The sequence below is a fragment of the Malania oleifera genome, chromosome 11 (genome assembly GCF_029873635.1).
Source record: "Malania oleifera isolate guangnan ecotype guangnan chromosome 11, ASM2987363v1, whole genome shotgun sequence".
NCBI classification, from domain to species: domain Eukaryota; kingdom Viridiplantae; phylum Streptophyta; class Magnoliopsida; order Santalales; family Ximeniaceae; genus Malania; species Malania oleifera.
In genome coordinates, this window is record NC_080427.1 from 30,623,810 (window position 1) to 30,639,937 (window position 16,128).

General features: G+C 37.5%; 1 protein-coding gene across 1 annotated transcript in view; it reads left to right on the top strand.

Moving 5' to 3' along the window:
• Positions 1-16,128, top strand: part of LOC131168155 (ferredoxin-dependent glutamate synthase, chloroplastic-like) — a 115,942-nt gene that overhangs the window by 90,550 nt on the left and 9,264 nt on the right. The window contains exons 21-27 of the mRNA XM_058127406.1: positions 12,716-12,955; positions 13,056-13,154; positions 14,036-14,131; positions 14,230-14,427; positions 14,567-14,641; positions 14,832-14,960; positions 15,062-15,160. Coding sequence (XP_057983389.1) covers positions 12,716-12,955; positions 13,056-13,154; positions 14,036-14,131; positions 14,230-14,427; positions 14,567-14,641; positions 14,832-14,960; positions 15,062-15,160 — 936 coding nt within the window. The remainder of the gene's footprint in view (positions 1-12,715; positions 12,956-13,055; positions 13,155-14,035; positions 14,132-14,229; positions 14,428-14,566; positions 14,642-14,831; positions 14,961-15,061; positions 15,161-16,128) is intronic.

Consider the following 16,128-nt stretch of genomic DNA (forward strand, 5'->3'; position numbering starts at 1 on the left):
ATGAGACAAGTTCATATGTAATGTGAGCCATGACTTGATATTATGATTCAACACTTGACCTCACCACACAAATTGTTTGGTACTCTTCTTGATGCTAAGTTACTACCACAAAACACAATACCTGGTTGTGGATCTTTTACTACAAGGTTACCTAGCTTAATTTGCATTTGTAGGTTCCTAAACATAGTGTGACTCGAATCTTGATATAAGAGACCTCTTGAGGTGTACCTTTGAGGTATCTTAAGTTGAGAATTACTACATTGCCGCGACTTGTTCTTGAAGAATCAAGAAATTTTCTTGAAACACTTGTTGTGAAAGATATATCCGGCCGGTTGAGTAATTGTAAGGCAATTCAACTTTCCAACATATCTCAAATACTGTCTAGGCTTGGTCATCAAATCAACCACATTTGGCACTAACTTGCTATAAGGATCCATGGGTGTATGACGGGTTTGGATCCCTATAGCCCAATCTCATCTAAAAGGTCAATAACATACTTCTTCTATGACATAACAATTTCCATACAAGATTTGGATACTTATAGACCCAATAACTATTTTAATGGTTATCCCTAGGGGTGAGCTGCAGTGGTAAGGCGTGCGCAGGAAAGACGTGCAGGAAAGGGCCCTTACGTCAAGGGTTTGAGTAATCGTGCCTTACTTTGGTGACTTTCCTCTACTAACCTTGGCATGGTTGGGGGGTGGTCCTCTGCCTCTAGTTTGGTGTTGCTCAATGGGGCTCGAAGGGCTCGTCCAAGGCTAGAGTTCTAGTTTATCAAAAAAAAAGAACAACTATTTCAATGGTCCTAAATCTTAGGCTTGGAATTTAGTTTGTGGAAAATGTAGTATGCTTTAGGCATTGGATACCTTGATCATTATTGTCGATTCACCAGTATTCACAATATCATCCACATACACAATGAGCATAATCCTATAGGATGCAGTATCTAAAGTGATCTACTGCACACCGTTGAAGGCCAAGCTCAAGTACTACAACACTAAGTTGACCAAACCATGATTTGGCAGATTGTTTTAGATCATATCGTGATTTCTTGAGCTGAAACATTGAGCTCGACTCCCTTTCATCAACAAACCCAATGGTTGCTCCATATAGAGCTCCTCCCAAAGATCACCATATGGAAGGCATTGGAACATCTAATAACAAGTGGTGGCTAAGGAGATGAAGAAAAAAATGGTGGCAAGTTTTGGTACTAGGGAGAATGTGTCGTAATAATTCAAATTGTGCAACTAAGTATACCCTTTAGCAACAATGTCGAGCTTTAAAACAAGCGACATAACCATCAAGGTTGACTTCAATAGTATATACCTAGCACCAACCAGCCATAGGCTTATTAGGAGGAAGAGTTACCAATTCTCAAATATTATTATCCTGTAATGCTCACATCCCTTCAACCATTTCATTCCTCCATCTAGAATGGACTATGGCTTCAGAAACGCATTTAGGATGAGCAACATAAGATCTCACTAACAAAAGAATAATATGAAGGTGACAAGAATTCATAGCAAATGAAATTAGAAATTGAATGTTGTGTAGATGTGCATTTACCTTTTTGGACAGCAATAGGAAGATCAACACCTTAAGAAATAGGATCATTAGTTGAGGAAACTAGAGGCATAGTAGTAGAAGCTGGAGGAGACTCTCCTCCCTTGAGTCGTCGTCGTGTATACACTTGAAAATCAAGATGATCGAGGCAATAAGGGACTCAAACTGGAGGAATTGTATGTGGATGACTCAGAACTAGGAAGGTTAGGTAGAGGAAGGGACTCAGTGTGGTGAGAAGCATTGAAGGAATCAAAATTGTATGGTGTAGACTCAAAGGTAACATGGAAAGAGACATAAAAATGGTTCAAGCTAGGATATTACAGTGAGATATGTTTTGAATGCATGTCCTCCTCACAAGTGCTTTATTAGGCTTGCATTTCAAATGCCTAAACCATTTAAGTTGCCCATCTCTTATCTTGTCTTCAATTGGTGCTATGCCTAAATTTTGCGTATATACTCATTCCTTAGTTTATCTTTAATATATGACCTCTTTGTCCATAAAAGAATGATCTCCTTGTCCACAATGAGTGCACTTGAGGGGGACTTCGCTGCATCCATCTTCCACCACAATCACTTGAACCACCCTAAGAACTTCTGTGGCTGCATGGTGGAAAACTAGAATCACCTTGTCTGACAAAAGTTGTCTTGTCATTGCTAGAGGCCAAAGCACTAGAAGCAAGGGCTGAGGAATGTGTACTAGAGGAGGCGCGAAGTATGTGAGAATAAATACTAGCAAAGGATGGCTACTTTATACAATTGAGGATTTAGGACCAGACTGTCTCAAACCCAGGTTTCAAGCTCACTAGGACCCAAAGAACTCTCATATGCTCCCTTTGCTTTTGCATTTAATGGGTGTTGGTGCTTAGGGGTTGCATGGTGTTAACTTCCTCATGGATGCGCTTCATCCCTACAAAGTACTTTGTGGCAGTCTCTCGATTGTAATTGAAAGTATTCTAGGAATAGATGTGCAATGTTTTTGGAATACAAGAGCTTGGCATTATCCCAAATCTCTTTGCATACATCTAGATGCCATGCATGCCTGAGTTCTATTGAGTTCAACAATAGGGAGACAATTAATGCATCTTCCTAAATTCATGCTTCTTTCCTTTTTTCATCATTGGGCCCGAATTGAAACAAGTGTTCAGATTTACCTATGCTTGTCAAATAGATGTTAACAAGTTTAGACTACTGTAACTAATTTTTTTCATGCTACTTCTCAGTTGTTATCTGCAGCGATGTTAAGGGAAACATACATTTGGGATTCATGGACTCCATCCCTACACTCACAAACAAGAGAAAGTATGAACAAGGTCATCAAACGGAATAACCAGAACAACCATGAACAAGGTGCACAACTGAAATGATCACGAACAAGTTACAAAAGAAACTAACACAAAACCCTATTGGTACAAAAAATTTGCCACGAGTGAACAACCAAAAGAGCTGGATCTTTGAATAAAAACATGACCAACAACTTGATATAGAGTATGGAAGTATTAAGGCATTTGGGAATAAATTGGAACGAAGAAAGGTCTAAACAATCTATTATGTGTTGGTGTGTAAGATTGGAGATGCCGGCTTTTGGCCGTTGCATGAGGTGTCCCCAATGTGAAATTTCACACTTATATATTTGCAGGTTTTGTTGCTAGATATGGGGTTTGTTATGCAAAATCGTAACTTGAGATTCTAAAAGGCAGCAACATCTAGGAATTTTCCAGCAATTGCTGTGTTTTCTAGTGACTCCTAGAGTTGTTTCTAGTTGTTGGTGGTTTGGATGATCCTCCTATGATGTTAGGTTTGCATAGGATTATGAGGTTTAGGGTTTGGTTTGGCGGAAGCTATGCACTTAAGGTTTAGGTTGGATCTTGCTCTATTGGTATTGTGTAAATTGGAAGATTTAATCACAATGATAGGTCTCTCCTTCTATTTATAATACATTTCGAATGCATAACAATGACCATAATACCTTTACTAACTCACACTTACTAACATAGCAATGACATGCTAAATTACCAATAATAACTTGTAACAGTAGCAACCATTGTTAATCCACCGCATCACTTTGACTACCATCATTTGCTTGGCACTGAAAGTGAAACCTCCATCATTGACTATTTGCTACCATCCATTATAACTCAACCATATTAAGCCTCCCTTGTTAATTATTTTTTGTCCTATAATTTTTTCACACATAGCCGGTCCCAAGCCCAGGTAAAGGAGGAGGGTTGCGTTAGGTAGTTGATAGCTAGCGTAAAATTTGTCATATCACTATGATATGAATCCTTACCAAATATTTGCTAGGATGTCCACTATGAGTGACGCGTTGCATTTATACCACCTGGGTGTAGCAAAAAGTGGGCGAGGGAGGGCTAGGTCATCGCCCCGAAGCGACGTGCCATGTCGGTGCCTGGGTACAGTGTCAAATATGCGAGGGTTCTTGCATCATTTTGGGTGTGGGCAGTTAAAGAAGCTAGTTCAGGAAACTAGAATTAGATTAGCAACTTGTAATATAAGGACACTTACTGCTAAAAGTATGGAAATTGTGGATACAATGATTAGAAGAAAAATTAATATAATTTTCCTTAAAGAAACTAAGTGGGTGTGGGAGAAAACTAGAGAAATTGATAAATCAAGATTTAAACTTTGGTACACTGGAAAAAAAAAACATAAGAATGGAGTGGGAATTATTGTAGACAAAAACTTCAAAGATAGCGTTGTTGTTGTAAACAATGGGGGGATAGAATTATAAACATCAAAATGGTATAGGCCAAGAAATAATAAATATAATTAGTGCTTATGCTCCTCAAGTAGGCTTAGTAGAAAATCTTAAGAGACAATTTTGGAAAGATATGGATTGTATTATACAAGGCATACCAGTGACTGAGAAATATTCATAGGAGGAGATCTGAATGGATACATTGGAATGGATAATAAAGGCTATGAGAGGATACATAGAGGATATGGATATGGAGATAAAAATGAGGTTGGGAAGATGATCTTAGACTTCGCTATGTCATATTATTTTATTACAATGAATACTTGCTTTAAGAAGAGAGAATAACACTTAATAACCTTTGACAATGGACAAAATAGAAGTCAAATAGATTTTTTTTTAACTAGGTGGGTTGATCTCTTATCATGCAAGGATTGTAAAGTTATTCTAGGTGAAAGCGTAACCACCCAACATAGAGTCTTAGTGTTAGATGTATGTATTAAAAAATGGAAGAAAAAGGATAAAATAAACCAGTGTAAGAGAACTAGGTGATGGTAAAATTTAAAGATAAAATGATCAAAGATGGGGATTGGATTATAGAGGATGTAATAGATACAAATACTCTTTGGAGTAGATTAGCTAGCTTTATTAAAAAGCTAGCAAAGAGATTTTAGGTGAATCAAGGGAAAGATTCTCGAATAGCAAATAAAGTTGGTGGTGGGATAAAGATGTCCAAAAAGTTGTAAAGACAATGCAGCAAAAATATAGAAACATGGATAGCTTTGAAAAGTATAAGGAGGTGAGAAAAGATGCAAAAAAGGCCTTTAGTGGAGCTAAACATAGATCATTTAATAGTTTGTATGATAGATTATATAAAAAATAAGGGGAAAAAGATATATTTAAACTTGCTAAAGCAAGAGAAAGGAAGAGTAAGGACTTAGGAAATGTAAAATGTATTAAAAGTGAGGATGATATTGTTTTGGTTAAGGATGAGGACATAAAAGATGGACGGCGAAGTTACTTTAGTAAATTGTTTAATGAAAACTAAGTAGAAGACTTAAACTTAGAATTGACAAATGAGGAAAAGACTAAAAATATGAGATTTATTTGCAAGATTAGAGTTAACAAAGTTAAGTTTGCACTAAAAAAGATGAAAAATAGAAAAGTTATAGGACTGGATAACATCCCAATTGAAGTTTGGAAATGCTTAGGTGATAACGGAATTATATGGTTAACTAATTTATTTAATACAATTATAAAAATTAAGAAAATGCTAGATGAATGGAGGAAAAGAACTTTAATGCCTATATACCAAAATAAAGGAGATATTCAAAATTGTAATAACTATAGTGGAATTAAACTTATGAGTCTTATGATGAAACTGTGAGAAAGGGTAGTTGAACAAAAATTAAGGTTAGACACGAAGGTCTCAGAAAATCAATTTGGTTTTATACCTGGGAGATCTATCACAGAAGTTATATATCTTTTAAGAAGATTAATGGGAAATTTTAGTGAAAAGAAGAGGATCTTGCATATGGTATTTATTGACTTAGACAACAGTTTTCTGTTGCTGTTTCTGGTGCTTCTCTGTCTCGGCACAACGGGTTTCTGTCCTTGTGATTCTCAGCACAGCAGGCAACAGCTTTCTGTTGCTGTTTCTGGTGCTTCTATGTCTCGGCACAGCAGGTTTTTGTCCTTGTGATTCTCGGCACAACAGGTTTCTTGGTTCAAGATTTATTTTTTAGTGCAGGAAGTTTGATCTTGGTTCTCTCTGTTGCTGTTTCTGGTGCTTTTCTGTCCTTGTGATTCTCAGCACAGCAGGTTTTTTTGGTTCAAGATTTATTTTTAAATGCAGGCAGGTTGTTCTTGGTTTTCTTTGTCCCGCATTGATTTATTTTTCGTGCTTCTAGATTTTCTGGTGGTCTTTTTCTTTCAGCACAGTCTGTTCTTTTTGGGCTTCTCGATTTCTCCTTTATTTAGCATGGATTCCGCACCTATGTGTGCCAAGTTTACAGGCAACAATTATTCTACATGGGCTTTTCAATTATAAGTTTTCCTAAAGGGAAAAGATCTTTTGGGTCATATTGATGGCATGAATTATGCACCCAATCTTGATAAATCCAAGGAGTCAGCGGCTTGTCCTTCATGAGGTGTGCTTGGTGCCAAGGATTCAATGGCTTGTCCTTCATGGGTTGTGTTTGATGCTCGGATTATGTCTTGGCTTCTTGGCTCGGTTGAGCCACATTTTGTCCCCAACTTGCGACTTTATTGCACCGCTCAATCCATGTGGACTTATTTAAAAACAGTATATCATCAAGATAACGGTGCCCATCGTTTTCAGTTAGAGCATGTGATTGCCATGTTTCAACATGACAATTGTTCCATCCAAGACTATTATTCGGGGTTTCTGACCCTTTGGAACGAATATTCTCATCTGTTTACTGTGGATGTTCCTGTTGCCTCTCTTCCCAATATTTAATGTCTTCACGAGACTAGTTGTTGTGATTAGTTTCTTATGAAACTCTGCCCCGAGTATGACTCTGTTCACTCGTCTCTGCTGAATCGCTCTCCTATTCCTTCTCTTGATGTTTGTTTTTGGTGAGTTACTTCGTGAAGAACAAAGGCTTAGTACTCAAGTTACTCTGACACAATCTAATGGTAGTTCAAGGTCTGTCCCTGTGGCTTATGCTGCTCAACGATGAGGACCGCCTGTGTATTCTAGCACCTTGCAGTGTTTTTGCTGCAAAAAATTTGGGCATATCGTTGTTAATTGTTCCAAGAAATTCCACTCTTATTACAAGAAGGGTCACATTATCAAAGACTGTCATATCCGCCCGCTAAATCGTTAGGCCCAAGCATTACAAACTTCTGTTATTGTACCCCCCACAATGACTTTTGCAGCCCTTGGTTCGTCTTCAGGTGACTCCTTTGTTTTTGCACCTCCTATAGCGAATTACTGCATACCCGAAATGGCGCAGCAAATGCTAATTTCAGCATTATTAGCAATGGGGCTCCAAGGTAACAATTCTACTAAACTTTGGCATGTGGACTTGGGTGCCTCTAATCACATGACGAATAATCCCACTACCTTGTGTCATGTTCGGCCCTACGCTGGTCAATCTGCTATTGAGACTGCCAATGGCAGTTCTTTGCCAATTGCTGCCTATGCCTCTTCTAAGTTCACTGATGTGTTTCTTGCTCCTTAGCTTTCCACGAATCTTATTTCTGTTGGTCAATTAGTTGATAACAATTGTGTTGTTAATTTTTTTGGTACTGATTGTGTTGTGTAGGACCAGGTAGTAGGGGAGCCAATCGCGAAGGGACCTAAAGTGGGACGCTTGTTTCCACTGTTTTTTCCTGTTCCAGCACATTCTCCAGTTTCTTCTATTACGTCTTTTGCTTGTAATAATGTTTCGGATCTTAGTATGGTGTGACATCGTCGTTTAGGCCATCCCAATACTTAGATCTTAGCTCATGTATTGAACTCTGGTTTACTTGGTAATAAAGAACATTCTTCTTTATCTCTTGAGTGTGCCTCTTGCAAACTTGGTAAAAGCAAAACTCTTCCCTTCCCTTTGCATGCTAGTAGAGCTTCTCAATGCTTTGATCTTATCCATAGTGATGTTTGGGGACCTTCCTTGGTTAGTTCACATGGAAAATTTAAATACTATGTGACTTTCATTGATGATCATAGCATATTTACTTGGGTCTACTTTCTTCACTCTAAATCTGAGGCTTTTTGTACTTTCACTGAGTTTTTAGCATATGTTGACAATCAATTTTCTGCTTCTACTAAGACATTAAGCACAGATTCTGGTGGTGAATAATTTTTGGCTTCTAAAGGTATTATTCATCAATGTTCATTTCCTGCTACTCCCCAACAAAATGGAGTAGCTGAACGTAAAATTCGTCATCTCTTAGATGTGGTATGTACACTCTTGCTGGAATCCTTTGTTCCATCCTTGTTCTGGGTTGAGGCTTTGAAAACTGCTACTCACTTGATTAATCGTTTACTTTCTTAAGTCCTACTCATGGAGTCTCCCTATTTCTGCTTATTTGCTAAGCAACCTAGTTACGATAACCTTCATACCTTTGGTTGTGTCTGTTTTGTTCATTTACCTTCTTATGAGCGACATAAATTATCTGCTCAATCTGTTCAATGTGCATTCTCGGGATATAATGTGTGTCAAAAGGGATTTGTTTGCTATGATTTTACATTGCATTGTACACGCATTTCTAAGAATGTTATTTTCTTTCAAAATCAACATTTCTTTCCCGTGTCCTCTGTACCCTCCTCTTCTACTGTGATTCTCCCCTCCTTTGAGGAGCAATTCTCGGATCCTCATCAAGTCAATTCTCATTTTAAACTAGGTATTTTGTATACGGGACGCTCTCGCCCACAGTCTCTTCCAGTAGCTCATCCGATATCTGATCCTACCACGCTCCAGATTCAGTCAGTTGTAGCACCTCTAGAGCCTTTGGTACGTTGCTCTTCTTGAGTGTCTGTTCCCCCGCATAGGTATGGGTTTCCCCCTTCAAGTTCTGGCAATTCTGTTTCAGCTCTTATGGCTGCATTGTCCAATTTAGATATTCCCACATCCTACTCACACGCTGCCAAGCATGATTGTTGGCAACAAGTTATGCAGGAAGAAATTGCTGCTCTAGAGGCTAATCACACCTGTGACATTAAGCCTTGTCCTCCCACCATTGTTCCTTTGGGTTGTAAATGGGTTTACTCAGTCAAGGTATGATCTGATAGAAATCTAGATCGTTAGAAAGCTCGTCTTGTTGTACTTTGGAATAATCAGGAATATGGTGTCAATTATGAAGAGACCTTTGCTCCTGTGGCTAAGATGACTACTGTACATACAATTCTGGCTATTGCTGCTTCCAGTGATTGGCCACTACATCAAATGGATGTCAAGAATGCTTTTCTTCACGGGGATCTTGAAGAGTGTATTTATATGAAGCCACCCCCGGGCTTGTTTCCCTCTTTGACTTCACATGTGTGTAAGCTTTGTCGCTCTCTTTACGGTCTCAAACAAGCTCCAAGGGCCTGGTTTGATAAATTCCGCACCACTTTAAAACAATTTTCATTCAAGCAGAGCAAGTATGACACTTTTTTGTTTCTTCGAAAATTAGACATGGGTATTGTTGCCCTTTTGGTTTATGTTGATGATATTGTGATTACTGGTTTCAATTCTGCTTTACTTTCTCAGGTCAAGACTTATCTCTCAAAGTCCTTTCATATGAAAGATCTTGGGTCTCTTATGAAAGATCTTGGGTCTCTTACATATTTTCTTAGTCTTGAGGTGAATCGTAGTCCCTCTAGTATTTCACTCAATCAACATAAGAATGCTAGCGACTTGGTGGTCACAACTGGCCTTTGGAAGGGTACTTCTGTTGATACTCCCATGGAATTAAATGTCAAGCTTCGCAAAGGGGAGGGTGACTTACTTGCTGATCCCAGTTTATATCGGAAGTTGGTGGGTAGTCTTGTCTATCTCATCATTACGAGACTAGACATTTCTTTTGCTGTACGGCAAGTCAGCCAGTTTCTTCAGACTCCTCGTCATCTTCATTTGGCTGCTATCCGTAGGATCATACGCTATGTTCAGGGCACTTTTGTCCATGGTTTATTCTTCCCTGCAGCCTTGCTGCTTATAGCGATGTTGATTGGGCTGGTTGTGCGGATACATGTTGCTTCATCACTAGTTGGTGCGTGTTCTTAGGTGATACATTGATCTCTTGGAGGAGTAAGAAGCAAGACAGAGTTTTTGAGTCATCAACGGAATCTGAATATCAGGCAATGTCTTTTGCTTGTTATGAAATTATTTGGCTTAGAGGTTTGCTTGCTAAGCTAGATTTTTTTGAGACTGATCCTACACCTTTGCATGGCGATAATACGAGTGCTATCTAGATCATGGCCAATCCTGTCTATCATAAGCGCACGAAGCATAATGAAGTTGATTGTCACTCTATCCATGAAGCATTTGAAGCTCGTGTTATCACTCTTCCACATATTTCTATTGAATTACAAATTGCGGATATCTTCACCAAGGCTCTCACTCGTCATCGACATTGCTTCCTAAGTAGCAAATTGATGCTTGTTGATCAACCCGCACCAATTTGAGGGGGGCTGTTAACAGAACAGCAAACAACAAAGCAAAAGATTTCTTTCCTTACTTCGGCCCTCAATTATTTCCTTATTTCTCAATTCATTATTTTGTATAGTTAGCATATATTTAGTTTACATGTATAGGGCTTAACGGATTATAGTGTACATGTATAGGGCTAGAATCATGCTAGAACTTATTTACTTTCCATGTATAGCATTCTTGTAAAGTCTATATATATAATATATAGAACTCAAAGCCAAACCATTTGGCCATTCACAACAATACTTTGACACATGTGTGAATCCTTTGACAAACAAGTGGTTACTCTTCCTCACATTTCCACCGAACGTCAAACTGCAAACATATTCACTAATGCTCTTTCTCGGCACCGGCATCAGTTCTTGGTTGACAAATTGATGCTTCTTGATCTACCAACATCAATTTGAGGGGGGATGTTACGGAGATAACTTAGGATAATTAGTCTGTAAGTAATTTAGTTGAAATATTTTAGTTTATATTTAGATTGTATATAGCAGGAAATTATGTAAATAATGCTGAAAATCTGGCAGCATTTAGGCGCTGAAAATGTGCTGAAAATTAAGCAGCAACTATGCAAATTTATTCTATATGTAATGAAAGTAAACCCGATGGAAAGGGCATTCATACCAAAATTGACACATTCAAAATGAGGTTCCATGGTGCATGTTGTTTGCAAATGATATTGTATTGATTGATGAAACTAGGGGCGGAGTAGAGGCTAAGTTAGTATTATGGATAGAAGCTTTGGAATCTAGAGACTTTAGGATAAGTAGAAAGAAGATGGAATATATGAAATGCAATTTTAGTAATGGTAGGAGGAATATTGGAGACAAAGTTAAACTTGATGAAGAAATAAATAACCCTTGTAGATTTCGATACCTTGGATCTATTATGCAAGATGAAGGAGAAATTGAAAATGATGTAATGCATAGAGTTAAAGAAGGTTGGGTAAAATGGAGAAGTGCTTCAAGTGTGCTTTGTGATCGTAAAATACCCTTAAAATTAAAAAGGAAGTTTTATACGACAGCCATAAGACTAGCTATGCTATATGGATTAGAATGTTGGGCGACGAAGAAACAGAATATCCAAAAAGTAAAAGTTGCCGAGATGAGAATGCTTAGATGGATGAGTGGTATAACACTGATAAATTAAGGAACGAACATATTCGCGGTAAGTTAGGTGTAGCTCCTATAAAAGATAAGATAAGGAAGAGACGACTTAGATGGTTTGGGCACTTGCTACGTAGGCCACATAGTGTGCCAGTGAGGAAGAGTGAGTCAGTTGGGGAAGTAGAAGGGGTAAGGGTAGACTTAAAATAACTTGGAATGAGATACCCTGAATTTGTCAAAAGAAATGGTCCATGATATCATAAATTGACAGAAAATGATTTATATAGCCGACCCTACCTAATGGGACTTAAGGCTTGGTTTTGTTGTTGTTGTTGTTGTTGTTGTACTATTTATGAGTAAACACTATTGATGTGCTTTTGTCATTGGCCCCATCAGGTAGATCTACCTGTCTAACCAAATTCACACAACCTAGTAGCTTTTCCAAGTTGTTGGCTGGCCAGGGTTTTAAAACAGATATTTCTAAGTTTTAGACCCACAGGTGTCCTATTTCTGCACAAGAGCGTAAGTTAGTATGTCCATAAAATTTTTCTCCTTAGTATCCATTTGCTGTTAATAAACACCTTATTATATACTTACATATATTCACAAAAACCATGATCCTCTCTTTTTTTTTGGATTGGGATTTATAAACCTGAAACCTGCATTTTGGATGATTTATAGAGGATGATACACAGCACACAACAGATAGTATTGGGGTATCTGAGAAAAGTGTGAAATTTGTATCATATATGCAGACGTATATATTGGACAAACATCTGTAATTTGATGTAAATAATGGTCCAAATGAAATATGCTATCTATTTTGTCTCCATTCCAAGCATCCTACTAAATGCTGGCCCAACATTGTTTGGGACTAAATGCTCAGAAATGTGTTGGGATAACCATATTGTATGTGTTCCCTTTGGTTTTTGAATCAACAGTCAAGCGACTTGTGTTCATTCCAAGCTAGTCTGTCCAAGTTATGTTCTTAATTGTATAAGGTATATGACAAATTCTGTGTCAGATGGGAAGGGCATAGCTTAAAATTGTTATCTTCTCAGTTCTCATAACAGGACATAATCTTAGCTTTTCTGCAGACAAGCAGGGTGTATCTTACTCGCATATTTTCTTTGTAAGCCATGCATCTGAATCTGTTTCTATCACATTCTCAGGTTGCCTCAGGACGTTTTGGTGTCACTCCAATGTTTTTAGTAAATGCTGATCAGTTAGAAATCAAAATTGCACAAGGTGCAAAGCCTGGTGAAGGTGGTCAATTGCCAGGGAAAAAAGTCAGTGCTTATATTGCTCGGCTAAGGAATTCTAAACCTGGGGTTCCACTTATATCTCCGCCTCCACACCATGACATATATTCTATTGAGGATCTTGCCCAGTTGATTTTTGACCTTCATCAGGTGAGCATTTTTGGTAGCTGAACTGAATCTTCTCTTGTTATTAGTTTAGAAATAGTTCCAGACTACTGATTATAGAACTCAATTCGTGCCAAATCAACAGGTCAACCCTAGGGCTAAGGTGTCTGTAAAGCTCGTGGCAGAAGCTGGAATTGGCACAGTTGCTTCTGGGGTCGCGAAGGGTAATGCTGATATTATCCAGGTATTCACCCCTCTCTTTCTACATGCATTTTTCTTTATTATGTATCACTATTTTGATTTGATGCTGACATTGACCCATGATGTCACTTAACATTGTCTCTCTTCATGATTTACAATTTGTTCATATAACTTTTTGAGAGTTTTCATTGTAGGTAGCTCACACAATGAATGTCCCATGGTATCTAAATCTAAAAGAACTGACGGATAATTTGTTGGATGGTGAAATTTCTTTATCTTAAACTAGTGGAAATAACTTAATGAGAGAAGTAGCTTTATTGTTTAAAACTGTTTTGTGCAATGAAGACCAGTGAATGGACAAATATAGAGGAGAGATTTATTTTGGGTTGAAAATTATAAAAGATATGGGAAAGGGCAAAGGACAATTGTTTAAACGATTGACATGGATAAAACAGGGGATATGACTTTAGATAAAGTTTAATTGAGGAAGAAATCTTAGTTGGATGACCTTGATTCAGGTAATTTGCTAGACTCAGGTAATTTGCTAGAGGGTTGTTGAGTTACTTTGGTTCGCTTAAGTGTATAGTTGTAAGATCCATAGTAGTAATCACCGTAACTTTATAATCTGAATTTTAAGCATGTCATATTTTCTCTGCACTAGTCTACTTATTAATAGTTCATGTTGCATCTATTGGTCCTATACACTCCTATTAAAAAGAAGTGCACATGAATGTATACTTCTTTTGACTTGTTAAATTTTATTATATTCTGATGGCATCTCATCTACTTCATACATTTCTCAGGACTATGAGTATTAGAAAGACATTGGGAAACTCTAAAAATTTATTTTTATCACTCAAGAATTACGCCTATAATCTCATGAGTCATAAGCTATATATAATGCATCTGTAATTTGATTTTCAGATATCAGGGCATGATGGGGGAACTGGTGCCAGCCCCATAAGTTCAATTAAGCACGCTGGTGGTCCTTGGGAACTTGGACTTACCGAAACACACCAGGTTGATTAGTTCTTGTGAATCAAATAGTAACATTTGTCTATCTTGCTTCTCTATGGACATACTTTTGGTGCTGTTTGGTTACTGACAATCTTTTACAGACACTCATTGAAAATGGACTCAGAGAAAGGGTAATTCTAAGAGTTGATGGTGGATTTAAAAGTGGAGTGGATGTTCTCATGGCTGCAGCAATGGGTGCTGATGAGTATGGGTTTGGTTCTGTAGCGATGATTGCTACTGGTTGTGTCATGGCGCGCATTTGCCACACGAATAACTGTCCAGTTGGTGTTGCGAGTCAGGTAACAGGGAGACTCATATGTTGTATCTCTCTCTCTCTCTCTCTCTCTTTATCTGACTCACACACTCTGGCACATCATTTTTTTTCTTAAATACATGAATTTATTTCTCCTGTATCCTTTCTCTAAAAATTTTTTCCAGAGAGAAGAATTGCGTGCTCGTTTTCCTGGTGTGCCTGGCGATTTGGTCAACTTCTTTTTGTATGTTGCTGAGGAGGTGATCCATCCAACTTTGCATACGAAATGAGTAGTTTTCATGCTTACAGCAATAAAATTGTTTTGCTTGTATTTGACTTCTTGAAAGTCTGCTTTAACTTATGGCGAAGTTCTGTGTTAAGAGTTTTGAACTGTTGTTAGGGGGTCATGTTCTGTAAATATGTTTACATCTTTGCAAATATTTTGGGCAGGTGAGAGGCATATTAGCACAACTAGGCTATGAGAAAGTGGATGATATAATTGGGCGAACAGATTTATTAAGACCACGGCCAATCTCATTGATGAAAACCCAGCATCTTGATCTTAGTTACATCCTCTCTGTATGTATTGAAAGTTTGAAACAGATTGTTCAATACCACTAGATTTTGCTTTTCTGTCCACTTGTTTTCTATTAAATTGTGTTCTTTGCTTTTCTTTTCAGTGTGTAGGATTACCAAAATGGAGCAGCACTGCAATCAGGAAGCAGGATGTACATACTAATGGTCCTGTTCTAGATGATATTTTACTTTCAGATCCAGAGGTAATTGTAATAGATAACCCATAATAAGGTGCTTATTTGGATGAAGTAAACTGCTACTATTAGTGTAAATTTTAGGAATCTTCTAGATTTGATATATATGGAACTTTATTAAAATGGTCTAGCGCTTCTGGAAGTGTGATTTATTTGGGTCTCCATTAGAATGTTTTTGACTTTTAGCATTATGGAGACTTAAATTTGTAACTACATATTCAAAATTTCAAATGTTATACTTCATTCGTAAAATATTGTAAAAAGGATAAGAAGGGTGCCAAGTGCCATAATCGCCTTTATAATAATTTCAAGGTGGAAGAATGACTTGATTCGTATAAATGAGGGTTTGTTTGATGGATTGGAGATGAATTTTTTTTTTTGATAAATCTAAACTTTATGCTTTCTATTTTCCTATATTTTCAAGAGAAGGGTGGTAGATTTCCTCAATATATGGGCTTTATTAAATATGGTCTCACCTCTGTTCTGGGAGGATTATGTTTCTGGTTTTTGTGGTCCTAGTTTGGTTTTATCAAGGATTTTAATGTCATTAGATATTTGGTGGAAAAGATGGGAAGTTCTAGGGTTACTTCTTGTATGCAATCTTTTGATAACTTTATTGAGGAGTATGGCTTGAGAGATTTTCCTTTGGCTACTGTTTTGTTTACTTCATCTTAGGTGAGAAACATCATGTGGCTGGTAATCTAGATGGGTTCTTGTGCTATAGGGGGAGCAAATGCTTACTCATTTCAACTAAAATTTTAACTAAAATTTCAAGGCTTCAAAAGTTAAGAAATTTCTATGGGCATTTCAATGTTGACATAAATTTCAATTTTTATAGTTAAAATTTCAACAGATTTTGCTGAACTTTTGAGATTTGGATAAATTTCCATAAATTTCCAGTTTGACAGAAATTTTGACAAGTTTGTGTAAATTTAAGATCATGGTATTGAGTGGGAGGAGATTTTTCCTAATCTTCT